This window comes from Tauraco erythrolophus, chromosome 2, assembly GCF_009769465.1.
Source record: "Tauraco erythrolophus isolate bTauEry1 chromosome 2, bTauEry1.pri, whole genome shotgun sequence".
Lineage (NCBI taxonomy): Eukaryota > Metazoa > Chordata > Aves > Musophagiformes > Musophagidae > Tauraco > Tauraco erythrolophus.
The window spans coordinates 132796742-132809316 of NC_141466.1; the positions used below are offsets into that span (position 1 = coordinate 132796742).

Sequence of the window (12575 nt, forward strand, 5' to 3'; positions counted from 1 at the left end):
GTAGACGAGCAAATCTCAGGCTTTCTTCCAACAGCTGGCCTGGAACCTGCTCGGGGTTGTTCGTGTATGGATGGGTGTACGTACGTACGTGCGTGTGCGTGCGTGCGTGCACCCCCGTGGGTGCTGGTCACCCTCCGTCAGCCCCGCTGAGCGACGAAAACGTCGCGCCGAACTCTCTGGGTTTATTCCCTCTGCGCCCTGCCGGGCTCTTCGGCTGGCGTGCGGTCGGCGAGCCACCAACCGCCGCTCCGCTGCTTCGCCCGAGTTCAAATAAACGCCTCCTGAAAGGGAGCTCTGACTCTGGCATGCGGATTTCTGGTACCCTCAGGATTTGGTTTTCCAGCCTCCAAAAAGTATATGGTCACCGTGTGTTGGCCTCTTTCACAAAGATTCCTTAATCCCTATTTTGCACTCCCAGGATGAAACTGGCACTTCCTGATTATTCCCCGCTATTCTTTCGGATTGTTTCATAGATTGTTTCAAACCTGCACAAACGTTGCAGGACATCTGCTCTATTTCTCTTTAGCCCGACTCGTTAGCAAATATCTTCCATCTAAACTGAAAAATTGAAGGAAGAAATCAAATTTACTAAAATAAATCACTTACAAATAAAATCAGCCGTGCATCATTGTTTAACGTTACTGGCTGCAATCCTGGAGCTTTCAGAGCTTTGTCAGGAGATAAGAGGTGTGCGCCTGGCCTTGCGCCGGTCGCCAGCAGCAGAAGGCTTTGGAGATAAGCGCTGGCAGGGGGAGAGGGGAGCCGGTGCTATTTACATAATCGCGCCGCCGCTTCCTGGAGAGGCGTCAAGAAACACAGGGATGGCCCCTATTGATCTTTGTTGAACTGGAATACTAAACAACATTAGAAAAGCTTATAACTTAAAGCTTTGATTAATGTTTTCTACATTAAAAAGTAGAACAGCTGTGAATTAAATTCTTTTATACGCTCTGCCAAAAGTCTGAGACAAAAAAAAATTATCAGTTTCAATGGAAATGTAGATTTCGTGCCCAGTGTTGTTGGCACTTTGAATCATTTGTCTGGTGACGTATCAGCAAGTAAAAACGGAGATATATTGATATATTTTAAATTTTTTGCTCTATGCATAACTGTATTTGGTTTTCACATTCTTATAGCACACAGTGATCTTACTATAAACGAATTTATTTTGACGAGCAAGGCCAGATTAATTTGATAATACCGTAGTTGTACTTTAAAAACTCTGTGATTTTTTGTACGCAAAATATATTTAAAATGTTTCTTAATACCTACTTAATTTTTTCAGAACACTGTTAAATCATGAGCACTTGAACACATTTGAATGGTTTCATGATTTATTTATTTTTTAAGAGTAAAACCTGCCACAGTCGGGTCCCGATTTTCGGACTGCCGAGCATCCAAGTTTCTTTCGTACTCTCAGAGGAACCAGAGGCCGGTGGCGACTTCTGGAGTCAAAGCCGTCGCTTCGAGGGTCTCCCCGCCTCACCGACCCCTTCACTCGGGCATTTAGTGAACGTTACCAGGGCTGTGCCAGCCGCTGCCGTCGGGATGTGTTTCCCACCGGAGGCCCTGGCAGTGGGCAGGGATGCTGAGCGTACCCCGCAGCCCGGCCCGCTGCCAGCCGCCGCGCGGGCGAGTCCCCGTCCCGCGAGCAGGAGCCCCGCGCGGATCGCGAGCGCCCGCCGCAGCCTTCCCGCTTCCGCGTTTTCAGCGGTGCGATGGACGGGTGCTACAAATGTGCCGGCAGCGTCCGGGAACGAGGAAGCAGCCAGCTGGGGTGCGGTGGGACAGCGTTCGCAGCCCCCGAGCCATCCCTGTCGGTGACTAGAACGGGATGAAAAGCTGTTCGGAGCCGCGGGCTCCCGCCGGGTGGGCACAGCCGGGGCGGGCAGGGCGGTCGGGGCCGGGTGGGCACAGCTGGGGCGGGCAGGGCGGTCGGGGCCGTGCGCCGCGTTCTCAGCACGCAGCCTTCCCCCCGTGCCGTGGGCAGCCTGACCTCCTCCGGGCTGAGATCGACCCGTCCTTGTCTGCAGAACCGGCTCTGTGCCGCTTAGCAGGCACAGAAGGCGTTTTTCTGTGTGTAAAAGGGGAATTTCTGTTCTGAAACAGAAAAAAATGAATCAAGGCGCAGTAAATGCCCGGAGCTGAGACAGGTCTGCGTTTCCCCCTCTCGAGTAACAAGGCAGCTGAAGCTCCTCACCCTGCCTAGCTCCAACTTCTCAGGTGAATTTCCGATGAATTCTCCTCTGATCTTCTTAATTCCGCCTAGCTGTGATCCTGCCATCACTGCACGTACGCGTGCACAAGGGTCAGTGAGTGAGAACGCTTGGTGTCGACACTAAGGTTGGTCTCAGTGCACACACTATAAGAAGGAAATCAAGATCATTAAGCGAATCGGATGTGTCGCTGTTAATGACACACGTTGTTGGTCTATTATTAACCATGATCTGTTTATTTGAACTAAAGGTTTTTATGTTCCTGATACTGTCTCTAGGGATGCTTCCCCTCGGCTCAGATGGGATATGGGTTTCCTGAAGGGTGCCCTGACTCAGGCTCACAGATAGTCTTGCAGGTGCTTCGTCTGGTGCACGAAAACGGCCCAGTTGACCTCTTGCTGCCTTCAGAAGCAGAGCCTTAAACTCCCTGTACGTAGTGCAGGTAGCCCCGTGCATCTCAGACGTTGGAAAGGCAGCCTGGTAGGCGGAACGGACATCCCTGAACTCATTTAGGGGATGTGCAGATCAGGAACAAAAGATGAGAATACGGTCCTTTGTTGTTAAACTGGTCCATTACATGCTGTATTTTAATTAGGCTGGGTACGAGAGTCAGCCCAGGAAATCCTCCGTAATCCAACGCTATTGAATTATTCTTATCCTTTCCCTCTGCAGATTTCTCTCGTTTTAGAGGACGGGCTTTTAAGCTGCGGTCTTTTTCTGCTCTTGCTCCCTCAGCCAAAAAGAAAAACAGTTATTCAACAAAGTACTTCTGCATCCTTTAAAAAAATGCTGAGAATGAAGCAGGCACAAACAGACACGAACGCGTTCCAACTTTAATTACCTCCAGAACGTTTGGGTGGGTGGTTTTCTCTTTGGAGATCAGAAGCCAGAATCGTGTTAAGGCTTGGAAAATGGAAGTGGTCAGATATTCTAGACAGGAGAAGAGATAACTGTCCCACTAGAGAAGGGTTCGTATTTGAGGTTTTCACACGCTCAAGGGCAGATTGCTACTTTCAAGAGAAGCTACAAACCCGCTTTTCAGCAGCGTCGACTCGCAGCCAGTGCTTCAAAGGGTTAATTGAAATGGGCACACTTGACTGCTGAGAGGACTGATCTAATCACTGCCATATCCAAGTGCATCTGTTCACCATGAGGTCATTCTTGTGCATGCTAATGATTTGGAAAATAAAGCATAACGCTTGACGTTATCGGGAAGGATATAGTGTAAATCTGGCTTTTTTTCTTGCGGGATGAAGCGGGGCACAAGCATCGCGGGTCGGCGCTCGCCAGTTTCATTTTTTTAAAGCATCGTTTTCAGTGGAGTGTCAGGAAAACTGTGCTGGAAAACTCTGACATGTGGTATCTGTTGATAAATGGATTCTTTAATGAATATTATAGCATTGCCCAGGAGCAACACTTGAGTTGAGGAACTATAGACGTTTTCAGCATTCCCGGGTTTGAAAGCCTTGAAGCTGTGCCTGCTTATTTACATAAAACTGAGATTTTGCAGCCTTTTTGTTGGAAAGGTGACACATGCTTTGCTTTTGTCTCCGGATTTTTACATGCATAAATTTCTTGTAGAAAATAGTCGAATGTACAACAAGCAAGATTTGGTTTATTTTTAACACTTTTTGCTAGATTCCAAGCTTTATCTTTCCCACTTTAAAGCAAAAGGAGTATTTCAAAGGGCCATGTGATTTTAAATTGTATTTTTGACAGAAACAAAACGAGACCCGGAGTAACTGTTGTCTTAAACAGGATTATATTATTTTTAAAGCTGACTGAGCAGCTTTAAACCTTTTGGCTTTGTTTAGTTTGCTTTTTCTGGAGGTTTTTTTTTTTACTTCTTTGTCTGTGCATTTTCCTTGAGAATCTGTAGGATGTTTTGTCGGTTCTGTGTACTAGGTGGAATAAAAAATATCTTTGCATATTTTTAGGGAAGCTGGATGGAGCTGAGTATTAAAAAAATACGCATCTGACCATAAGTAGCTGTGCCACGATACTGAACGCAGCACGTGCCAAGCGTCGGGTTTGACCAATATGACACTGTTGCCTGAAACCGAAAAATTAGTTCCTAGTGATTGGGATGTAGAAAATTCCAGACTACGCCAGCAGAGAGGAGCCCACTGCTCGGCTGTGCCGCTGTGAGCAGAGGCGCTGCTGGGACCATCTGGTGATGGTCACCGGCCGGACAGGGCGCCGCTGCGGAGCTGCACGCGGCGCTGTGCCCTGGGCTCGAACCGCTGTGCCGGGTCCGTCCTTTTCCAACACAGGCGCTGCCCTGGGGCATGAAGGGAAGCACCAGTTCAGCCCTAGCCCAGAGCTGCCGACGAGCTCTGCCTGAGCTTAGCTCTCAGTAGGTGGGAAGGAAAATGTGCAACCACAGGTGCCAGACGTTGCGATTGTAGGGATTCTCCAGGCAGTAAACAAAGAGGAAGAGCTCCGGGAGGTGGTGCAGAGGAGTGGGAAGAGTTAGCGGAGGAGGCAGGGCTGAAGGCGGGTGGGATTTTTTTGCCTTCCCCTGCGGAGAGTGTTGAGGAGGAGGTGCAGGGACCTGCCCTGCTCCTCTCTCCACTTAATCCCAGTGGTCCTTCCAGCTGACCTACGGCAAACCAGAGCATCTCTCAGGGCTGGCGGCTCGGGCCACCTTCGGGAGGACCCTGAGGCTGCACCAGCCGATCCAGGAGGCCCTCCTTGCCCCGATGGTCTTGGTCATCGGGGTCCCTGTGTGGCTTTCCTGCCTCTCTTCCACCAAGCCACCGCCTGCCAGAACTGTCCCCACCGCAGGACGTGTGGTGCCCAGCGGCGAGCGCCGCGCTGGGCAGCATTCAGCACCGCGCTGTCGCGTGCGTGCAAGTCCGTGCTCGGGCTCACGGGCACACGGCAGCGTCATAACCCTCTCGGTCACTGCCACCCCAGACCCCTTGGCTCAGGCACATGGACATCCCCCAGCACTGCGGTCCTCCCGTGGCAGCGCCGGGCTCGCCGGAGAGCTGGCTGAGCTCCAGCTGCAGCTCCGCAGCGCCGAGAGGCAGAGCCGGGGGCAGATGGTGCTTCCCTGCGCGGTGAAATGGTCTCTTGGCCCATGGTGGCTGCTCGATAGCAGAGAATGAAAAGGTGCCAAAACAAGTTTCCGATTGAATCAAGCGTAATTACCTGATTTAATGAAGGAGGAAAGTCAGGATGTTCTGCAGAAACCCCAAATTTACCCTTTCTCCCCAGAGATGCCTTTCAGCGAGACACACGGAATAAATCCATTTCATATTTTCCATTACTTCCTCCCTCCCTCCTGGCCTGGGGAGACCCACGTGAGCGTATTCAAGTAACACGACACAGCAATTCTGATCTACTTTCGGGATGTTTAATGGCAAACCCCAGAAATCCCAAAGGTTTCTATGGATGCTGTAAACACAATAATAATTTTGCTGAATGGGGAAGCAGCGACAGAGCAAAAGTGCGTCCCTCCTCCCACAGCAGCACTTGTTACAGTCGCAAAGCCAGCACTAAAAATCGGAAACCCTATTTTTCCTCTTTTGAACCCAGGCACCGAGTGAAAATCTTTCCCAGGCTGTGGTGTCTTCTTGAATTTGTTCACCTGCAGGTGCCTTTAGCAGTCTGAAGGGTTCAGGCACCTTGCTGGTAGCTACAGAAGAAGGAATGAAAAGGGCTCCTGCCTCCTCCGTACGCCACGGGGCCGCTCCCGTGCCTCCATCAGACCCTTTGTGGTTTTAAAGAGTCGAGGGTTGTGCCCGTTGGCAGGATGAGCGTTTGCATATTTTCATGAAAGAAAAGTACTTTCTTGAAACAGTCAAATGCTTCGTGTTCCCATCAGGGTTAGGAAAGGTCTGCTATTAAATAGGGCAAAGTCACAGGAAACGCCATGCGTTGTTAGGCGGCATCGGCTCTGTGCCCCCATCGTGCCTCTGGCTGGAACAGCCTGATGTAAACGTACGCCAGGACAACCAGCGCTGGTTCGGGAGCGCACGGACCGTGCGGAGCGGTGAGGAACTGGCGCGACTGCCTTGCAGCTCTCTGCATTGGGTGCAGACTGTGTTGGGTGCCAGGGCAGTTTCTCCCTTTGCCCACGGCCCGGGAGGGTGCCCAGCCTGGACCCGGCCCCGAGGCTGCCCGGGTGCTGGGGGTGCTTCTCCCCCGGCCCGGGGTCACCTGCGGATCTGCGGCGGCGGGGGTGTGGGAGCACATCGGGGCGCTGAATTGAGTGTCTCCGAGGGAGCTCCCCCAGCTGGGGTCTCCGGGAGAGAGGCCGGCAGGGCGGGCTTCCTCCGAGCAATCAGCGCTGGGATGGGAAAAAACACTGGCTTGACGGGCCCCTCTCTTCTGCCGGGTGACAGCTCCAGCTGCTCCAGCTGTCAGCTCCCGAGAAGGCTCCGGGCGATGCAGCCCCGTCGCGTTGTCCCTCCGCACTGACGCACGTCAGCCCTGCGGCCGCGGCGGAGGGCCCGTGCCGTGCCGTCCCGCGCCCAGCGGAGCCATGGGGCGGGTTTCGGCTGCGCGGTGGGTCGTGGTTAAGGGTTGTGGTTATGGCTGTGTGGTGGGTCATGGTTAAGGGTCGTGGTTAAGGGTTGTGGTTACGGCTGCGTGGTGTTACATCCGTGCAGGGACAGGCGCAGTGACCCTCAGGCTCGCTGTGGCCCCTCTGGCTGCCCGACCGCCGCAGAACTAATTAGCGGCCGCTCCAAGTCACGACTAATTGGCACTTTGCCGGGTGTATTTCTGAGTCTCCAGAGCCGTCAGGGCTTGGTTTGTGGTGGTGTCGGGCACTCATCACCTGTGTGGGAGCCCAGGGCTTTTTGGGGTTGTCTTTGCCTCTCGTTAACCCCTTGTTTCAGATTCTTCTACCGCTTCACTCACAGCTCCTCGAGACGCCACTTTTCCTATTTTTCGTAACCAAACACCAGCCGGCCTGACCTTCGTGCGCGCGCGACGAGTGTGCTGTTCCTGTATTTATATGATTTGTGTTTTCTCCCTTTAGATTAGAATATGTAATGGTCTCGTTACGGTAATTGCCTCAGGTAAGAGCAATGCTTCCCAAAGGCCCCGCTGCTGCTGGCACTGTGCTCCATCACTAACAGCTCTCCTCCTCCTCTTCCTCCTCCTGTGCTCAGCGCGCGGCCGCGGTGGCTCTGGGGCTCTCTGGGTCTGTCTCTGCCCGTCCCTGTCACCACCACCCCAGCCCTTCCCACTCCCCGCACACCGAGCCCCGGGGGTGCCCACTGCCCGCCCGGGCGGCTGCTGCTCCCTCCGGCTGCTGCCGGGCGCAGCCGATGCCGGCACCTGCCGCGCTGGGAAGCGTGTTGGTCACGGCTGGGCCCGTCTGTGTGTGTGTCACTGGGGCATCACAGGGCAGGACCGGGGCTGGGCATGATCCCGGGCCTGCGGGCAACGCGTGCCCACGGGAGCTGCACAGCATCGGCTCCGCGGGCGCACTTGCCCGGAAATGCTGTGCACCTTTCGGTGGGTTTTTCCCCTCGTTTTTGCAAATTTCACATGTTTGGCTGAGCATGCCACTGGTCCACCTGTGAGTCAGAAATTAGTATTTTTTATTTACTACGCCATCGCGGAGCTGCTGCTTGGTTTTCACAACTTGTAACTTCACATTGCCTGGGCATCCTCTGAAACAAACGCAGCACGAGAGGGAAAAAACCCTCCTCCGCATCACTGCAAAAGGAAAAAGAACTAAGGTGCCCTGGCGAGCATCTTAACACCAGTGCTACCACAGCACCGATGCTCCCGGGCGCGCGCCGGCGGCTGAGCGCAGCTCCGCTTCCCTCCCCGGCGCAGCCGAGCGCGCGGAGCCTCCTCTCTGAGCAAAGTTGCCGGCTCCCCTTGCAAGACGGCCAAGTAATTAGAGTCCGTGCCAGACAGCTTGCAAGTGGAATTATCATATTTGTATGGAAGCCTTTCTCTTTGGTGGGCATTGCGCGCTCACTCCGCAGCTGCTGTCTCCCTATCAATCAAGGCGCTTTCGGAGGAGCTTCAAGGTTGAGTGCATAGCTAAGGACTGGCCAGAAGAAAGTTGGGACCGGAGGAATGTGGGGGCTCCCGAGGCGGGCGGGTGCTGCGGTGCTCCCGGAGCGGAGCGAGGGGCTCCCGCCTGCCACAGCCGCCCGGCTTCGCGTACGCGCAGCCCGGGCATTGTTCGGCGCTTGCATGAATATTGCTTGAGCTTGTCCAGTTGGGGAAAACTGTATTATTTTGACCATCTGCCATTCCGCTGAACTGCAGGAATGTAAAGTACGACACCTCCCTCACAGCCCTTCCCTCCCCCACGCTTTTCTCCCCGCCAACGGCACCGCAGGTTTTGTTTTTAATCCAAAACTGACAGCTCCACATTTTTCACAGAAAATGCCTTTACACGCTAAGTCCCGTTTTTCACCTTTTTTTAATGCAATATTTTCCCTTCAGTCAGCTGTAGTGAAGTACAAATGTGGTAAGTGAAGACCCTCTTTGAAATGCAAACGCCGCTCTGGAACGGGCCGAGGGGGTTCTGGGTGCAGCCGCAGCCGAGCTCCGCACCGCTCGGCTCCGCGCTTTCAGGCCGCACAGCGCCTCGCGGCAGCTCGCGCACGGGGCAGCTCGCACCTTGTAGTGAGGAACGGAACCGATGCTGCCTGGGCCCAACAAACTCCGCGGAGTTTCCAAGTTATTCCCGAGCAGTGGCAGGATCGGCGCAAGCTGTCGATTTCAGCGTTTTGAGGATTCACCCGATAACCCAAAGGGCGGATGCCAGCCGAGTGCCAGCTGTGACGGCGAGTGCCTGCCCCTCTCGCCCGGCACAGGGGCTCCCGATGTCAGTAGCGGTCGGAGGTGCCAGTGTGGCCCGGCCCCACATCCCCCCAGCCCCGCATCCCCCCAGCCCCACATCCCCCCAGCCCCGCATCGCCCCAGCCCCACATCCCCCCAGCCCCGCATCCCCCCAGCCCTGTATCCCCCCAGCCCCACATCACCCCAGCCCTGTATCCCCCCGGCCCTGCATCGCCCCAGCCCCACATCGCCCCAGCCCCACATCGCCCCAGCCCCACATGGCCCCAGCCCCACATCGCCCAGCCCCATGCACTGCACCTACAGCTGCTCTCCCTGAGCACATGATGTCTCTGCACACACAGGTTAATAAAGTTGAAGGGATTATTAAGGACATCCCTGTAATCATCAATCACATACACTAACAGCAATTAAAAGTGCACTCTGAAAATACCCCTCATCGTTGAACTGGAAATAGGGTAGTGGTGCAAAACGGAACCATCCGTCTGGAGTCCAGAGACGGTCGCACGGCTGCTGAGACTGGCCCCGACCTTCGGGGTGGGCTCAGAGTCTGCCTCTGTTCTCCCCACGGGCCTGCGAGCACCTGGGCGCGAGGCTGCTCCTCCATCCCACCTTTAAAAAACCCACCACCTTTGTGTTAAGGCTCAGAGACAGAATTGTAACATGGCTAAAAACACGGTACCCCCGGGAGCTGCCGCAATGACGCTGACACCAGGCCGTGCCCTGGGACACAGAATCCCAGCAGCAAGAGCAGGGCTGGGTTGCAGCATACGTGTTTGTGTTCCTCCGAGCACCGTTACGGTCACGCAGGGGAGAGGCTGGAGCCTCCGTTTATTCATCTGCTGCTTCCTTGAACAGCTGTATCCTCATCTGTTCGCAGCCAGACGCCCTGTTTAGTCCTGGGCTCCAGTCGGAATTGCCTGTGGGGAATGACTGGGATGTAACTTAATGTTGTGAGCAACAACGTGTAAACACGTGTGGGCACCGCCGCAGCCCCGGGTTCCCCAGCCCACAGATAAGGGTCTTGGTGGTGGCCGTGGGTGCACCGACGACGATGGGTACTTAGTGTCCTGCCCAAGTAGTGGAACTAATTAGAATCAGCCTTTTAGTGACACACAGCAAAAATGGCAATTTTATAAAACACACTTGAAAGAAAGATTTTTTGAGTTCTGTTTTGTTGGAGCTTTGAGGTAGCAGGATCGGTGCATCCACTCCCCGCTGCGGGGCCGCTGCGGCACCTCGTGGTGCCGGACCGCTGGCAGCTGCCAGGGGGGCTCTCGAGCACTCACCTGGGCACTGGCGACCACGCACAGCCCACCTGCTCCGTGCTGCTTCTGGAAGCTGGCAAAGAGAAATTCCGTATTTCTCCAGGAAAGCCCAGTGTGGCCATTCCTGAGCTGCCTGGGCCAAATTTACACTATAAATGCCAAGCTCACCTGAGTGGTACCCAGGGTGGATTTGGAAATAGGCTGGGGGGGTGGGGTGGGGGGGCCACGTTCCGCTGAGCCGTTGCTCCGACGCAAAGCTGGCGGCTCCATCGTTCCTTACGCTCCTGTTTCTCCGCCCGCTCTGTGTTCCAGGCTGCCTCACGGCGAGCGCAAGCGCTGACCTCACTCTCACCATCGGACTGGAGTTCGCGGCCCAGCCCTCGCCCACGGTGCCACGTGCCTCGCGAAGCAGAGTCCCTGGGAAGCTCCGCCGCTCCGCCAGCGCGCTCAGCAAGGCTTCCACCTGAGCCGCCGCGGGAGCAGAACTGCCGCGGAGGGAACCCCGAGGCCTCCACGCAGATAAATCGTTCACTGCCCCGGCAGAACTTGCCATCTTGGCGTGCTGGAGGGGCCGGGCGGGGGGTTTGCTCCGTGGAATTGCAGTTCTGATGCATTCAGCCAGACGTGGCCGCTGAGCAGCCATCCCCTGCGTTGTCGTCGTGCCCATCACTCCATCGTTTCCCTCACAGAGACTGGTAGCGATGGGAGCGCCCGCCACTGGCGTGGCATCGGGCTGACGGCAGCACGCGCTTCTCCCCAGGCACCTGTGCACCAGTGCTGGTGTTGCAGCAAGAGGACACGAACCAGTACTGAAACCAGTTATTTAATGTAACTTTAGAGCATCGCGGTTAGTCGTTCCGGTCAGCACTTCACTGCGTACGAGGGGATTTTGTCTAAGTAGAGGTTTTCATGTGAGTGGCCACATAACAAACGTTCTCCTCTGGAGCGTGGGTGGATGATGGAGGTGCTTTCCAGTCTGTGTTCAGCCCCTGCTCCCCTCCGGCTGCCTGAGGTCACCCCGCACCAGTTTTGTGCATGTAGCTAAGAACCAGTAATCATCAAAGAGGTCAATTACCTGGAATTCCGGAGGGTACAGCCAGTACCTGCATTAAAATCTGTGTAATCGCAGTATCTCGTTCAAGGCCACACGTAACTGCCTGTTGTGTAAAATCCTGAAGCTGAAGATGCTCCAGCCCCACTCGGGCACACCTGGGGCAGGGCCGCAAAGCAGAGGACCGGGCTCCTCTCCGTAGCGCCCGTCAGGTGCCCGCCGAGGCAGCGGTGCCATTACTGGCGGGTGGGAGGTACCAGTCAGCAGCTGCTGCACTGGCCGGGTTCAACCACTTACCTTCACCTCTTTGCACTATTTGAGCTCCAAGTCCTCTTTCCCAGCACCGCCTCTGGCTTCGGGATTGCCGTGTCGTTCGCGATAGCGCGTGCGACGGCTGCCTACTGCGAACTACTCGCTAGAAAAATAAAAACAATCAAATCCCTCTTTGAAGAGCAAAGGCCGCACATCTGCCACGACTGCCTCTCTCCACGGCTTCAATAATTAGGCAGAGCAGCTCTCAGGTCACCCCCTCACCTTGTCACGACGTCAGGGCATCGGCCGCGACTTGACGTATCGCTGATTAAGATAAGGCTGAAGCTTTTGAGTTCGTGCAGTGTCCCCTGGCGCTGGGTGCAGTCAGCCAGCCCGTGTTTTCACAGGAAACGCGTTTCAGTCTATCCTGGGCTTCTGGGCGAGAACTATTTATAGCTAAAACCCTGTGTTATAAAAGCAAAAGCAATTTGAGAGACGTCCCGCAACCACTCGCTGTGAACGGGGATGGCCGGACCGCGGGGAGAATCCATCGCTGCTGCACCGCGCCGGACACGCTGGGCGCAGCAGAACATCAGCCCCCGCCGCACGACCGCTGCGGGACCCGCCGGCGGCTGGCACGGGCTGGGCACCACGTCCGGCCAGGGCTCCCGGCTCTCCTGGCGCGTGGGGGCACGAGAGGAGACGGCTGCAAAGCGAACAATACTGCGTTAACTGCATTTTTTTGCTGTTTTGAACACCAGTGTCTGCCCGTTCCTGCGTGCTGTGCCAGACCCCTTCAGCCTTCCTCACCCACCTCCGCTCCGGGGCACATTCCGTTCCATTCTTGTTTTGCTCCTGGGCCTCAAACGCACACCTCAGCTCGTGGGATCCGGTTCGGCTGACGGGGTTTGGGTTTCGGTGAAGCCAAATGCACCACTGGGCCACTGGTTTTTTGCACTTGTGCTTGGGCGTTCACGCCAACATCTGTTGGCATGTCAGCGTCCA

The 12575-nt window shown here is 55.3% G+C and overlaps 1 protein-coding gene across 2 annotated transcripts in view; it reads left to right on the forward strand.

Moving 5' to 3' along the window:
* RALGAPA2 (Ral GTPase activating protein catalytic subunit alpha 2) overlaps positions 1 to 10757 on the forward strand; it is a 123632-nt gene extending 112875 nt beyond the window's left edge. The window contains exon 40 of one of the 2 annotated variants that reach the window (XM_086631942.1): positions 10580 to 10757. In XM_086631942.1, coding sequence (XP_086488068.1) covers positions 10580 to 10734 — 155 coding nt within the window. In that variant the 3' untranslated portion in view covers positions 10735 to 10757. Of the gene's footprint in view, positions 1 to 7209; positions 7250 to 10579 lie in introns of those variants that run through there. The other variant, XM_086631943.1, reaches the window with a different exon arrangement.
* The last annotated feature ends 1818 nt before the right edge of the window (positions 10758 to 12575 follow it).